The sequence below is a fragment of the Cyclopterus lumpus genome, chromosome 23 (genome assembly GCF_009769545.1).
Source record: "Cyclopterus lumpus isolate fCycLum1 chromosome 23, fCycLum1.pri, whole genome shotgun sequence".
NCBI classification, from domain to species: domain Eukaryota; kingdom Metazoa; phylum Chordata; class Actinopteri; order Perciformes; family Cyclopteridae; genus Cyclopterus; species Cyclopterus lumpus.
In genome coordinates, this window is record NC_046988.1 from 6,496,745 (window position 1) to 6,512,003 (window position 15,259).

Sequence of the window (15,259 nt, forward strand, 5' to 3'; positions counted from 1 at the left end):
ATGCATTGAGCAATAATTATATATCCTCTAATTATATACTCCTTTCACTTTACCCTCAGTAGCAGTGGCGGTTTTTCTTTTTGGTAGGGCCATCCAATCAATTTCAGCAAACATCCCAGTATGATTCAATGCAAAAAAAGTAGCAAACACGTATTTCTACTTTGTATTTAAATATTTAACATTTATTCCAACACTGACATAAGGACATCTTATTATATACAATTCAGTATATATGTACTGTATATATATACACACATATATATATATATATATATATATATATATATATTTTACCAGGTTGGGTCTTCTCGGAAGCTCGTTAGTTGGCCTAAAACTGAACCTATTTTAGGACTCATTTATATATTTAATCAGTAATTGGCTAAACTGCTTCTTAGACCCGTCTCTTCTGGGCCAAAACGATTCGGCCCCAGCTGCAGCGGAGACATGCAGACAGGCGGAGAGGAGGTGCAGGAAAAGTATATATTTTACGCAGATATCCTATTTTACAAATATTACTGGGTAAAATCACTACCCAGTATATTTGTCTATTTCTTGCTTTTTTACTGTTTTGAATGTTTTAATGAATGTTCTTTATTGTTTTTCAATCTCGTGTTGATGCTTTTAATGGTTTCATGTGAAGCACTTTGAATTGCCTTGATGTTGAAAAGTGCTATACAAATAAACTAGTTTACTAGTTTGGCAAAGTGAGTGTCAGAGGCGGTGATAAAACTCGCTGCTCCTGTTTATGGTATCATGGCTGCCAGTTTGACCTTTCCAATTGTCACATTATGTAAAGCTGTGAGATGTGCCATTTTTAAAGCTGTTACTGATTTAAGGACATTAAGACACGTGGAGATCAAGTACATTATGAAAATATCAGATTGTTAAAGAAATCAGCAGGTTTTATTTCATATTTTGCTTCTTTTTTTTATTGAAAATATATATTTAAATAATAAGAAGAATAAGAATGAAAACGGACCATTTAGCTGGATAATTATTTTAACTTGAAAGAAACAGCAATATACACATTAACTTTCACCCAAACAGACAACACCTAACATATTACATAAACAACAGCCATTAACTATAACGAGCATACTAAGCAGCAAAATAACTAACATAATATTTGAAATATCTCTCCAACCTTTTACGCTGCATTCAACAGAGAAATCCTTGGGTCTGTGTAACAACTTTACAGTTTCTTTCTGCACATTACAAGTAATGCCTTTGAGCGGAGCGTCATTCTCTGGTCAGTGGGAGATTAAGTTGGCCTTCTCAGTGTTCCCACACTGTGGGGAGTCGGGAATGAGGAACACCCCATGGAGAGCAGGTTGACTTTGTAATACAGCGACGACACAGTCAGAAGCGGGATCTGTCAAAACACAGGCCGAGGTTCAGCTTTCAGGTGGAACATATTATGTTTTGTGGTCATCATTATTGTGACAACCTCACCTGTTCTCTTTTCAGAGACGCAGCCTCCATTTATTTTTCGTTTCCTCCTCTGGTACACTAGAATACAGGAATGAATCAGATGAGGAGGATGAAGAAATAACACAATGGCAAATTCAGTTGCTGTTTTTTCATTAAAATAGTTGCTACGCCATGTACTCATGGTACTTGGACATTTCTTTAGGTTAGTATAAACCTATAAATCTATTCTCAGAGGAAGTCATGCTTAAAGTCAATAGACAACCCATTGAAAAATGCATCAATCAATCATTAAACTATTACATATATATATATATATATATATATATATATATATATATATATATATATATATATATATATATATACACACACACACATATAAATATATATATATATATATATATATATACATGTGTATATATACTTATACGTATATATACACATATATATGGTACAGCAGCACAAGTTCAAAGAAAGCAACACAAAGTACATCTATGCTCGTTCTAGTAGGACCTTGTTTTTTGACATGATGTGAAACAGTGTTTTTATTGATATTAGAAAACTATTATTAAGTGGTTGGTTCCCTTAAGCATTGAAGTCTTGAACAGTAGTGTTGCAGTACTGCAGGCCTGAGCTCCTCATTTTCTACCTACCGCTTAACAGTACGTGGAGTGCCAGAGTGAAAATGATGATGCCAGAGAGGCAGAAGGCCGCAGGTAAAATGACCCAAGTCAGGTCCCAAGAGGCTTGCCTGGAGAAGACAGGTCTGAAGGGCCGTGTTTGATCTGGGAAGATAATTCACGGCGTAAAGACCATTAGACACATGGCAATGTTCTGTCTCTCGAGGATAACAAGACAATTGTGTGTTTCTCAGACATCTGGAAGATGATACAACCGGTACACATAGTTGCTGTTGTACGCTCCCTACGGTTTCTCAATGTTTTAAGTTCTCAGCTATATGCTTAAAGGAATGCATCAAGCTGAAATGCATCAAAGGCGGTCTTCTTCACGTTTCGCAGAGACCATATGTTTATAGAGAACTGTTTCATCCATCATAGCACACAACATTAAAATGGGGTACACAATGCACTCTACAGAGGATCCTTTTATTCCTCAAAATGATGCCAAGAAACCACTTAGGGCCAACTTTAGAGACATGTACGTTTATGATTATCCTATTAGAGATTGCGTGACAGTAAACACATGTCCTATTACGGCTCCAACCCATGTTTTTTAAAAGAGAGGCAGTGGAAACCATTTGCGTTTCAAACTGCTGTGGAGCCTCAGGTTGTGAATGTTTAATGAGAAAGGGGGGAAAAGACAGATTTGGAACAGACAACATGTGACCAAAATCAAGAGGAGAAGAAGGGAGTAGGGAAAATGTACTTACTGCATCGCTCAAGACAGTGAATGACTGTGGCAGAAAAATTCACATCGAGCCTCTTCACCTGTGCAAATACAAAAGGTTCATTGTCATTGTCTCTCTAAGTGTAAAGGGAACATACAGATCACCTCAAAGGATCCATCAACTATACAAACATACCTTGAGACAAGAGTTGCATTGTTCCCCTGCCATGTTCAAGCCAACCTCTTTATGTTTCTCCTGAGAAAGAGAAAGAAAGACACCAACAAAAGGTGTGATGGAAGTTGTCATGGTTTCTGTTTGGCTTTCATTGGCTCTGTTGTGTGGTATGAGCCATGACACTTTTCAGCAGAAATTCACTGTGATTCAGAGAGATGCTTCATTGATGAAGCGTTGCAAACACACACTGATAAGCGGCTCACCAGGAAGACGTGTTTGAACACATTTTATGTTGCTGATATATGTGTCAGATACCCTTTGATAGAGGATGGAATTACTCTTCATTGCTTTGATTACAATATGTGTTTTATAGCTACAACATCTCTGTTGCTCTCCAGCTATAAAAAAAGGCATATGACAAAACAGTAATCAGTGACAGCAGAATCCGTCCGTGCAATCTTCACAAGCATGTTGTGTCAAGATGCTTCCGCGTGCAGCGCACAATAAGTCGTTGAAAGGTTTGATAAGTATAAAAATGAGAGGATGCATATGCTCTATGTGCCACCTACCACGTGCATGATGTGTGTGTCGGTGATCTGGCACACAGTGGAGCCTTCAGACCTCACACACAGCCCCACAGAAAACGTTGCGGTGATCTGTGACAACATCTTCACGTCTTCCTGGCCCTGTTGTCTTGTCGCAACCACCTTCCATGCTGGAAATTATTATGAATGTTATTATACCGCTGTCATTGTAGAGACCCATGCTACAATACTGCATTACATAATGGCATAATCTTTAATATTGTAAAAATGTTGCTCTAAACTGACTGTCAGGTAGATTTATTGACAGATATTGCAATAAACAGATGATACTCTTGATGCGACAAAAAAAAAAAGGTACCTTGGAATCTAGCATCAGCAAAAGGGCACCTGGTCCAGGACTGGTGGCCTGCAGTGAACTGAAGAATATAGTACAGTTGTATTTAGTAGTGTTCCTCATCCAGTTACATAAAGCTCATAAACACAACCTCTAAGTTATAATATAGGAATCTAAAAATGAATCACTAACACATTATACCAGGCCCACTGATGTAAATCAGTATAAACTTCCGTTAACCGTAGCAACAGTACTTCTGTTTTGTGGTTAGATTACCAGGTAACTGTCGCTGCTGAACTGAGCTCCATGAGGGTGAGGGTGAAGGTTTGAACAGATGTTTCCCTTATTTGTGTGGTTACCATCGCACAGTAAAGCTTGATAATTCACGTGTGGGGTATATGGAAATGAACAGGCGTAGCAGAGTAAATGCTCACTACTAGCATTAATCCCTAAACAGAGAACAAACTCTGATTGTTGTTTTTGTCCATTTTCTTTCCTATTTGGTAGCTCTGTCACTTTAACCTAGGCTAACGGGATGCTGGCGGTCAGTCGTCTTAGCTTAGCCTAGCACAAGGACTGGAAACCAGGGGAAGCAACTAACGTCAGCCTGGATCTATCCAAAGGTTGTCTTGCATAACCACAATTAGTCTCTCCAGCGCTATGCCTGGCTGCAGACATTATCATCCTGTTATGTGGGGGGGGGACACACAGTGCTTTGTATTTCTTTAAACCAATCACTAAGCCCCCCAGGATGCAGCGGCGGTGCTCTTGCAGAATGGATAGCACAGATGGCAGATGGGAGGAGGACGCTGCGTGGGATTAACGACTCCCCACTCTCCATCCAGCGAGTCAGTAACTCTGTTACGAGTAAAAACTGTGCCTGGCATTTTTTTTTCATGCTTTGGTATTTGTTTGTCTTAATTAGACGAGATGTGGCATGTTAAATAGTAAGATTTAGAGGCACTAGATTGTGTTACGCATAGACAGACCCAAGCTAGCTGTTTCCCCCTGTTTCCAGTATTTGCACAGAGCTAAGCTAACCAGTCGCTAGCTATAGCTTCATATTTAACACACAAATATGAGAACAGTATAAATGTTCCCATCTAACTCGGGGTAAGTAAGCAAATATGTGTATTGCTCAACTCAACTGACACCGAGTTGTACTATGTGAGCCTTTACAAAAACAACAGATGCACAACAGTCACAGCTGATGGAAAGGCCATCTTACTGTCAACAGACATGAGTAGTAGGCTACAAGGTTATCATTACCTTCATGCACAGATGAGGGTGTGGATCCACTTTAGTAAATGTGATCTGAGAAGCAAAGATTGATGAAATGGTTATTAATGAAATGCACAAGGCAGCACCTTTATCAGCTGGATTCAGCTTTCAGATGGGAGATGCTCTGCATCACTGCTTGCTATTTTCACATCAACAGAGAGTTCCCTTCTCAGGTGACCCGACCTCAGGTTTCTGTTCTGATGACGATACCATCTCAGTTTTGTTTAAGGGGTCACAGGTGTGCAGGCTCTCCCTTCGTTCTTGCTACTGTGCTGTTTGCAGTTGTTTTCTTTATATGGGTCTGATTCGACATTTAAATCAGCTTAAGCGAGAGGTTTGAATAAACTCTTTGAATCACTTTAAAATAAACAGTTTAACATGCGTGGCCAAGTGCAATATATGCACTTTAATTTGTAAACACTTTTCTCTGACATCATAGTGTACAATATGAGACTAATGTTACTGGCAAAAAGAACCTGCTGTCGTCATAACTTCTTCCCACCGCATAAAGAATTTATGCTCAGTCACTGAAGAAGACGTCAGCAGGATGATTACATAATGTGTTTATGGCGTAAACATTAGTGATTTGAGACCAGGACAAGCAGCCAGAAACCCCCACAGAGTAAACACGACTTTGGCTTCAACACGTCAGAGACTTGTACCTTTTCTCTGCTCACATTCTGTGAGGCCTGAGGCAGATCCACACAGACGCCGTCCTCTTTTTTCTGACACAACACAACCACAGCCGTCACGGGACAGGCGAGCTTCCATGATAGCGTCTCCTCAAGCGGGTCAAAGAGAATTCCAGACCACAGCTCCTCGAGACCTGCGGGCAGAGGAGATCTCAATCTTTTCAACTGATATTGTATCAGTTCTGAAATACTACACCGCACGCTCAGATGACTACGAATCCCTTGTGACTAAAAGCAATCAAGTGACTCACGGTGTTTGAACGGGCAGACCTGGACTCTCGAGGCATCCATCACAGCTGACCATCCCTGTGAGGAATGTATTAGCCCAGGTTCAATCCCTTTTCCTTTTAAAGTGGTTACGAATGAAAACTTTAATCATAAATGCTTAAAATGAGGAGCGTTGGCGGAAACTTTACCTCGATGCAGAGGCAGGGCAGAGGTCGGGAGAATGGGAGGTTGGCGCTCTTTACACGTTCCCCCTTCTTTATCTGGAAGGTAAACAAAGCTTTATCACATGTATCCATCTTTCTTTGGCATGTGTGTACGTGCACATGGGTTTGGGTGTTTTGCCAGTCACAGCATTGATTAGCCACATTTCTTTTCAGCGGAACAGTCTGATACAAGCAATCTGTGAGAGGTTTAAAATGGAGAATCCCTCCTGAGACTGTTCTGGCATGAAGGGGTGAATGCTTCCTAACATGAATTATGGATCAGAGAGCAGCATTGCATTAGTTGCATTAGTGCAGAGAATTAAAGTCAGTTAGTGAGTAGATGTAAACTGACTCACACACTGCCAAGCAGGAGGAAGGTTTTAAGTGGCAAAGGGCACTCCGACACCCAAACATCATTTGAAGAGATCCTGAGAGTGCATGTTTAAAAGGATGCTCGGGTTCATGTGAAACAGCGGGACTAACCAGTGTGTATGCCCCTGTGCCAACGCAGATGAAATCCTTGTGGCACAGACGGAGGTGGTAGTCTTGATCTTCCAACATGTCTGACACACTGACACTCAGCTCTTTCCTCTGTGGGTTTACCACATATGATAGTCTCCCAGCTGCAAGAAACAGAGCACAATGTTAGTGAGATGCTTTGGTCTCGGTTATGGATGCATGTAGGGCCTACATTGGGTTTCTAGTGTTGTTGGTAGCACCTGAGGGGCTGCGAGATCAATCTGAAAGGTCCTGCCATGAAGAAACAAATCTGGAACTCAATAAGCTTTATTTGTCTGGCTTTTTCTCCAGTCTTTGCTTTTTTTCTTAAATATTTTAGGACAGCTATACTTAGTCTAGAGTCTATTCAAATAAAACCATCTCAAAGGAGGAAGTCACTCAAACATACAAGAGGTCATAACTAGATTTGTCTTGGTTTTAAAGGCTAAAAAGGCAAAAGGTTGGAGACCCCTTGTTATTTTATACTGTGTTTTTGATATAATGATACTCACTGATGCATTCTGGGATATGTCTGCGCAAATCTTCACTGCTGCATTCTGTAGAGAAATGGAATAAAGTTTAAACTATAGTCATTGGTATAAAGAATAGAGCAATGTAAGATTACCCCTTTGACATAATATTCACCTCCTACAGTTTTCTCTTTCATTAATCATTACATTCATCTTTATGTCACCTGTTCCAATAAATTACAAGAAAATACTTGGTAGGTTACACAACACTAATTATTGACTTAACGTATTTGCCTTGTTACACATTCAATCCTCAGCTGCCTAATGTATTGTTTGTTAACATGCTGCCATGCGTGTGTGATTGGATAATTATGCAAACATGCACACGTTCTTACCTGGAGCGCCATAGGAGCCGGTCCAGGTGACACCGCAGTAGCTCGGCACAGTTTTCACTGTTACGTGCACACGTTGGCCTGGAGAAATGTCAGTGCAATCATTTTCAACTTCCACCTTCAGGAAATAGGTAAGTAGAAAAATACACAAGCTGTTACATGTCTGGCACGTTTCCGAAATTTCATCAAAAATTATGTGATTTGGAAACTTTCACTGTCAAATAAGGTACTGTACCAGTCTGTGTTTTGAGAGTTTATGGCTTATAAAAAAAGTAACTACATGTCAGAATAATTGCCACAAAGTCACGAGTGATGTGTCATCTGACATTTTTTTGTCTATATATAGAAAAATCATCTTTCATGTGTGCTAAAGAACTTTAGAACTGAAACCTTCCAGATGCCGTAGCGTAGACAATGGCATTGGCGAGACGTGAAAACCAACTCTAACAGAAAGGTCACATTTGCATCACATAATTATAACAAAATGTCCACAAAAGGTCAAATGATGCCCGTGGCACTGTAAACAGTACCTGCAGCCCGGAGAGCCTGTGTCTCGACTCTTTTCTGAAGCTGAGCGTTCGGCAGTTGGCCATCATCCCGCCGGTGGCGACGCAGATGGACAAACCCTGGATGGACTCTGGGGAGAAAAATACCTCAAAGTCAGACGCCAGGAGAGGGCTTGAGCAGCCAGTTGTCAAACAGTAACTGGTAACCAGCCAGTTAGCCATTCAAAAACTATTCATCCATTTCAGAGTGAGTTGGCATTACTTTAGGTGTCATCCAGGAAGAACAGTGTTCGTCACGTTCTACTGGCACAGTGCACTAAAGACTCAATCAGGATCAAAGGGATTTCCCCACTCCAGCCTGCAGTGTGGCAATCCAGAGAGATTATTATTGTGTGCTGCAGATGTGGACAAGCGTGCATGTGTCTGCCTGTATGTGAATGTTGACCCCGCACCTTATCAGATCAAGTCTGTATGAAAAATCAGGAACAGAAAGCGTCAATTGATACACCCATGACGCAAAAGCAGAAGTTTGATCACGAAGAGTGGTTTGTTATAGAAATGAGAATTCCTTCACTGTTAATCTGCACCGTCTCCAACCTTTTTTAAAATGGGTCATCAACGATAACCATAACCATGACTAGTCCCACTTTTGCTTGACTACACACCAAAGAGTTGCATTTGAAACCTCCTCGTTGAGACAATTTCACAGCATTTGGTGTGTGTGAGTTACAGAGAATATACAGAAATTCTAGAAAATGTGAAAAGTGTGGACAGCCACAGAGAGCTAAAGCATCGCATACCTACTGTGTAGGTTAGGGGAGCAGTCACCTGCATCATGTATGCTTAAGGGAGTAATGTACTGGAAGATGTTTGTGGGTTAAACACAATTAAAGTTGAGCCGTTGACCTATATTTTGCTCGTAGAAAATGATTGCACTCAATGATGTAACTAATTGGTCGGTACTGCCTCTAAAGTAAACAATCCCAATTCCACCACACATTCTATTGTTTGGAGCTATTTATTGACCGTCGAAAACAAAACTTTGCATAACCCAGGTGACCCCTGGTTTATCAGTGGATAACGTTGACAACCTAGCTAAGAGACACAACATTTTTAAAAAAAAGGTACTTTGTGTAGAATGTAGTTGCAAGCGGATCGGAGAACTACGGTGGCCTTCGGGTACCGTAAACATGGGATGGGGCTCTCTCGAGCCAGTGTTTTGTTTTAGCCAACTGCGAAAACATGGCAGTGCAACATGTCAATAGAAAGGGCTCATTCTAATCTAAGGTTACAAAAAACACAACGATTCTTAGTTTTAGATGGTTATACACCAATGAAAATATAGTTAGGAATATTATATTCCATTTCTGCTACTAGATCCCACTGAAATCCTACCATTCAAACAGCTTTGGATCTACCGGAAGTCACATTTCTCGTCTTTTACTGCAAGCTAATATCCAATTGGAACACAATCAGACAGATCTCAAGAATATAATGGGATCTTCATATTTTAGGGCCGGACTGAGTAGCTAGGTGCCTGCAGCAAGGTTAACGAGGTGGACAACTCAGCTGCAACCGAACGGCATTCTTGATCAAATAATGTATTCAATGTGTGGATTCAAGTGGTCACATCATCATACCTGTAAGTTTAAAGGCGATCTTGATTCTGAGGTGTAGCGAGCATTTCTGCCGCCCCTCACAGCGCATGACGGTGGAGAAGCTGATGTTGTGGAACACAGAGGAATGGTTCAGACCTTCAGCGGGGTTCTGACACAGAGGATAAAACCAATCTACATGGAACAGGGATAGAAAAAACAAATAGATGTCACGCATCCTCTCCCAGGGCCACACACATGACCAATGCTTTACATCGATGCAATCGACTGTGCCTTTTGTCACACCAAACATTGCTAACAATTTCATTATGCTACAGGCTGGCGTTTCTGCTGTCACCCGCCCAATGAGGAGTGTGAAAATGTTTTTTTTTCTTCTTCCTCACAGAACATTTTCTCCATTATTGAGTTGTTGATGCGCAGCATGGCAATTCCTCTTTAGCGCTTCTTCAAATAAACACACGCAGTATTAACACCTCACCGAGTATATTTCATTTAACAAGGTCAGAATAACATGCCACATATTTATTTTTCATTGCATGTCAAGAGGCCGTGGGATTAAACTTGTTTTATATCTTCTGATAGGTAGAGCACTCTGCTTTCAGATCTTAAAACAAAAATGATTTGGTGTTTTAACGGGAGATCTTAGTGTCACGTGTTGTGTTTCATCGCCTATTTCAGCCCTGCCGTGAATGCAATTTCTGAACACTGCATGCAGTTTCTTTTGGCAACATCACAGTGAAAAACACCAGATATGAAACGCTACTCTATTGTGCAGAATCTAGTTCTGCGTGCATGCGTGTGTGAAGATGTGACGTAGCAGCCGTGTGTGTCTACACTCACTGTCAGGCTTGGTCTTGCACTGAAGGCCCTGCAAGGAGAGAGAGAGAGAGAGTAAGTGAAACACCCTGTAACTGTTTTCTGTGACTCCTTTTGAAAGGGACCTCCAATACTAAAGTAATTCTTAACAAAGAGAACAAAAGGTAGCACCGCTGCAGAACAGGGAATTCCCAGACAATAAGGAGCGTTTTTACATCCTCATTGCCCCTTCAGGTAAAAGCCAACGTATTTGTGTTTTTGCTGCAGTTTGTTATGGTCCAACACACAGACAAATATAAAGAGTAAAGCTATTAATCAATTACTATTCCGCTTGTCTTCTTCTGCTTCAATTTGTCAGTTGCAACAAGTTGTGCTCACTTAATATGAAGTTAAATTGCAGACAACATTCATACGGTGAAAACAATCACTGTATCAATGTCATGTAATTCACCTTGGCTCACTTCCAAAACCATGTAGAATACATCCTTGTTTCTTCATCAGCCAGGAAATACAGGATGTGTAAACTATTCCAGACACTCACATTCAAACTATCCCTGCACCCAGTGATGACTGACAGTGTTTATGTGTCAGCTGACCCTGAATGCTTCTGAGCAATGCTAAATATGGTTAAAATCCTCAATTGTTTTCCGTCATAAGATGAAGCAGTATCCAGTATCCCATAACAGTATATTCACATGACCTCATAGCTAATGGTGTTTTGAAATTCAACACAATTCACATTGAAGTCACATCTGAAGGAGGATGCTGGGATATTTGGGGCGTTGTTAGCTGCTAAATGAAGAGTGCAGGTCTGTTAAGTTCAGAGAGATTGAAGTAAACATGCTCGTGGGTGGAAATGTAAGTGTTATCTACACACTCTCCACCCAACTGCATGTGCAGCTGTTTAGGTTTTCCTCTTTAAGCTTGAGTAAATGAGAAGTTGAGTCACACATTCTGGGATTCAAAACCTACTGTGTCGCCTTCGAGGACCAGACGCCAGCTCCCTTCACATGCGTGCATGCAGTATAATATGCATTCTCACTTTCACATGTGTCCTGATCAACATTCTTCAGTGAGTCAATAGGTGAGTCACACAGGACGTTTTTATGTCGGGAATGGACTTTACAGCAGCAAGGGTATCCTATTTTAACTGATGACACATGGAGCCATCCAAGAAACCCAGACTCAAGGATTAACTTAAAAGCCCAGTCACCTGAAAATATGTCGAAGGGTTATTAATAGTAGTCGTGGCTTTACAGGTAGTAGTAGCAACACTAGACATGTGTATTTCGGTCCCCTCAATGGAAACATCAAGCAGCAGTGACACAAGACATTGGTTTTAACAGCAACATCAGCAGAAATAGCAGGAGGTAATAATAATAGAACACGACTATATTTAGAAGCGCCGACATAATTGACATATGTCTGTTTGTGGTTAATGTTCAAAAGAATGCAGTTTTACCTGAGAACAGCTGGTGCCACATTTCTCTATCCTCTCCAATGCCGTGCTGTCTGCTGCAGCTGCATTCAGACCTAAACAACAGTGGGACATCAGCAAGGCGACCCACAGGAGCATTTTCACTAGCCAGCACTAAGACTTCTTCTCCTCCTGATCTGCTTCCCCGGGGTTAATCTCTACTCTTTCCTCCTTTTCTGGCCCGGGGGGCCGGCAGGGGTCAGGTGAGACTTGGCCTAGTGGGACAGGTAGTCGGATGGCGTGGAGGCTCTCCTGTTTGTTTGTCCTGAGCGTGACGATGACAGAGTGAGCACAAGCTGCTCTCAAGAGTGGATTTAAATGCTCCTCAGTGGAGGTGTGGCCTCTGGTTGGACACAAACTCATTTTCCTCTTTAACAATATTTCCAATAAGGTTTTGTGTCATATAAGCATTGCATATCTCTGTATACCTTCTCCATTTCATGTTTATAATTGGATTTCATGACACACTTTAGAGCAATGATTTTAAGTGGAAATACTGAATCCCTGCCACTGCTACACCCACCCACACACAGACAGAGACAAACTGTGTCACCTGGACATCTGTATTTACTGGAAATGAGCAACATTTCACAACTTTAAATGTTTTACCACTGTTTCAATTCATAATGTGAAATTTCCAATTCAGAAACATACATGTTGCATCTTTTCCCTGAAAGAAATGCCCTTTATGTTTCCTGTGAACACAACAATGCTACTGTTAAATCTGCTGAGGGTCAAAGAGGGGGACATGGGGGTGACTCAGAGGCTGAAACTTGATAGAAACATTATTGTGTTCACCCTGTATAACCCTTTTGAAAACATAATTACTTGTTTTGAAAGAAGAAAAATTGGGAAAGAGTTGGATACTTGAGCATGTCATGTTTCTGTTCAGAAACACTTTGACCCAAGGGCATCAGTGATAATAGTGGCACTTGACATTCAACTCCCCCACAAAGAAAACTTCCTCTTCCTTCCTTTCTGCTGTAATGCATGCCCTAACATGGAAAAACATACTGCACAGTTGAAAGCAGCTGGAAAAACATTCTTAGTCTTTACCTAAGCTGAAGCTGTGAACATAACACTGACCTAATATCACCTTGTAATTCAATATGACAAACAAGTAACAGTTAGTTTACAGATTACCCCCTCTAGCATTTATGTTGCGTTTCTGGCCACCTGGCAAAGCACAATATTTACTCTTTTTTGGTTGTTTTCAACCAACTTCTCAGGGAAGTTGAGCGAGGTATTAACGGTGTCTGTCTGCTGTTTTTATTGCTAGAAAAAACTGCATCTGGATTTTGCCAAAAAAAATGCACTAGGAGAGCCGTGAGCGTAAGCCCAAACATTTGTACATAATAGTCATTTGACCCATTGTTTACGACAAAAAAGGCCACGATGGGTGCTTTTAATTAATCAGCGTCTTTAAAATACAGAAACATTTGAGTTGTGTTTTCATACTGTGCATCGGCTCTCTCTTTTCCATACTTATAATTACAACTATTGTATTTTCTTGTAATGCTGAGTTAACAGGCCGCACTGAAGCGTGTCAAGCAATAACAGTTCAGTCCTTTCCCTTTTCTTGTGGTCATTATAAGACCTGCTTGTGCTGCAAGGTGCAGCATTTTCTGTTCTCACAACAAAACAAATGTAATGAATGTCTCCAAGCAACGCATGCTTTGACACATGCTGGGAATGATACCCGGGAAGAAAGTACATAATATAAAAGTAAGTAATTAGTGACTTCCAAGCACTCACTAATTATTTTCAGGTTATTTGCTAGTCTTTATGGCAGCTAATGGCTGGTTACAACATTTGGGTTAACAATAGTAGAAAGAGGCAAAAGCCTTTGTTGCGTGTCAACAGCGACCCTGCAGTACGTGCGCAATAGCTTCACTTGTTTACGGGCAGGGATTGCACTTCTTTGAAATGCAGTGTTGTGCAATAACATCAATGGAAGACTATATGAAAGAGTTCAGGCAACGGGGCAAGTGAGCTGATAACCACCAAGTTCAATTCCAGTCCAAACTAAACTGAAAGGATGCTTGGAGTTCGTGGTCTTAAAAAAGTTTTTTTTTTAAATCTTTCCACGAGGTAAATGCGAAACAGGGACCATAGTCATTATCCGGCTATGTTATAATTGCTATTATTATGCCATGCTTAAATCAAATGGCACAGGTGTAAATTAACTTGTATGCATATTGCCCTTTGAGCTTTCTCAAGGAAAGTGTTGCTGAAGTCAAAGGAAATTGATAAGACCAAGACCTGGACCGTAAGACCTATTTATTGTAGTATTTCTTGTTACGATTTCACAGAAGAGCACTATAATATTGTTTGAAGCAGTTCCTGGATAAAGAAAAAGAAGGTCCTTTGCTATCATCGGGTAATCAGTACGTCAGACTTGTTCTCCTTGTGTGCAATGGCTCTATCTACTGGGACTCAGTGTGTATTACAATATCGTCCTTTTCCCCCCACAGTCATGCCACTTCCCATACACTTACTGTGCGATTTCCATGGGTAATAATGAAGTTATACATGTTAGCAATTCATCGATAATTAGTCAAAGGTGTGAACTATCAAGGGTGCAGTCTTAACATTTGGTTATAAATTAATAGTGAACCATAAAGGGTGCAGTCTTAACCTTTGGTTATGAATGAATAAACTCTCAAGGAAAATTATATTGCTCAATGAGTCATCATGTTTGCAGTTTTTATTGTAATTCATAAAAAGGGATTCCTCCTCTGGAATAATCCATCATGTTTACGGTTATAAAAATTAATGATGTATCCATTAATAGATTGTTTGTGAAGCTCTGCTGCTCTTTTCCTAAATGCAAGTGGTTCAAACCGTACATTGGAGGGGTCCTCCAATTAAAGAGCAAGTTATGCTGGAGAATATTGCTGACGTAAGGAAATACAAAATATTATAATATTCCTTACAAGTTATAATATATTATATAATATTTACTATATAAGTAGTTAGTAAATAAACCACTTACTTATGTATGAAGTATAGGCTTATGACAATTTAGAAAAAGATACCAGCATGCATATGTTGATTTTTCAAAACGTGATAACACTGAAAACTACTACTACTACTATTATTATTATTATTATTATTATTATTATTATTATTATTATTATTATTATTATTATTACGAGAAGAAGGGGAACATAAGATTTAAAACGAAATAATTCCATTGTATTACAAATTGAAATGTTTGCTCCTCACAACCCAACAACGACTCCAGT

The 15,259-nt window shown here is 40.2% G+C and overlaps 1 protein-coding gene across 2 annotated transcripts; it reads right to left on the bottom strand.

Moving 5' to 3' along the window:
• Positions 1-878: 878 nt before the first annotated feature.
• Positions 879-12,308, bottom strand: il17rel (interleukin 17 receptor E-like). Of its 2 annotated transcripts, XM_034526776.1 has the most exons (18): positions 11,997-12,308; positions 10,559-10,586; positions 9,743-9,892; positions 8,127-8,233; positions 7,600-7,714; positions 7,247-7,291; positions 6,720-6,859; positions 6,222-6,293; positions 6,057-6,111; positions 5,776-5,939; positions 5,102-5,146; positions 3,857-3,914; positions 3,523-3,668; positions 2,975-3,034; positions 2,822-2,879; positions 2,085-2,216; positions 1,453-1,509; positions 879-1,372 (listed from the first exon to the last, which is right to left on the bottom strand). In XM_034526776.1, the coding sequence occupies exons 1-18, from the start codon at positions 12,108-12,110 to the stop codon at positions 1,251-1,253; spliced, it is 1,668 nt and encodes a 555-aa protein (XP_034382667.1). In that variant the 5' UTR covers positions 12,111-12,308; the 3' UTR covers positions 879-1,250. The 2 variants fall into 2 exon arrangements, with proteins under 2 accessions (XP_034382667.1, XP_034382669.1); XM_034526778.1 differs by lacking the exons at positions 9,743-9,892; positions 10,559-10,586; positions 11,997-12,308 and adding an exon at positions 8,365-8,580 and having other exon boundaries at positions 928-1,372.
• Between the last annotated feature and the right edge of the window lie 2,951 nt (positions 12,309-15,259).

Bases quoted from the DNA above. Each gene is read 5' to 3' on its own strand.
- il17rel (XM_034526776.1), bottom strand. From the start codon at position 12,110: ATGCTCCTGTGGGTCGCCTTGCTGATGTCCCACTGTTGTTTAGGTCTG. The intron at 10,587-11,996 runs GTAAAACTGCAT...CTCTCCTTGCAG, and splicing joins GTGGCACCAGCTGTTCTCAG to GGCCTTCAGTGCAAGACCAA. The intron at 7,715-8,126 runs GTACTGTTTACA...TATTTCCTGAAG, and splicing joins ACAGGCTCTCCGGGCTGCAG to GTGGAAGTTGAAAATGATTG.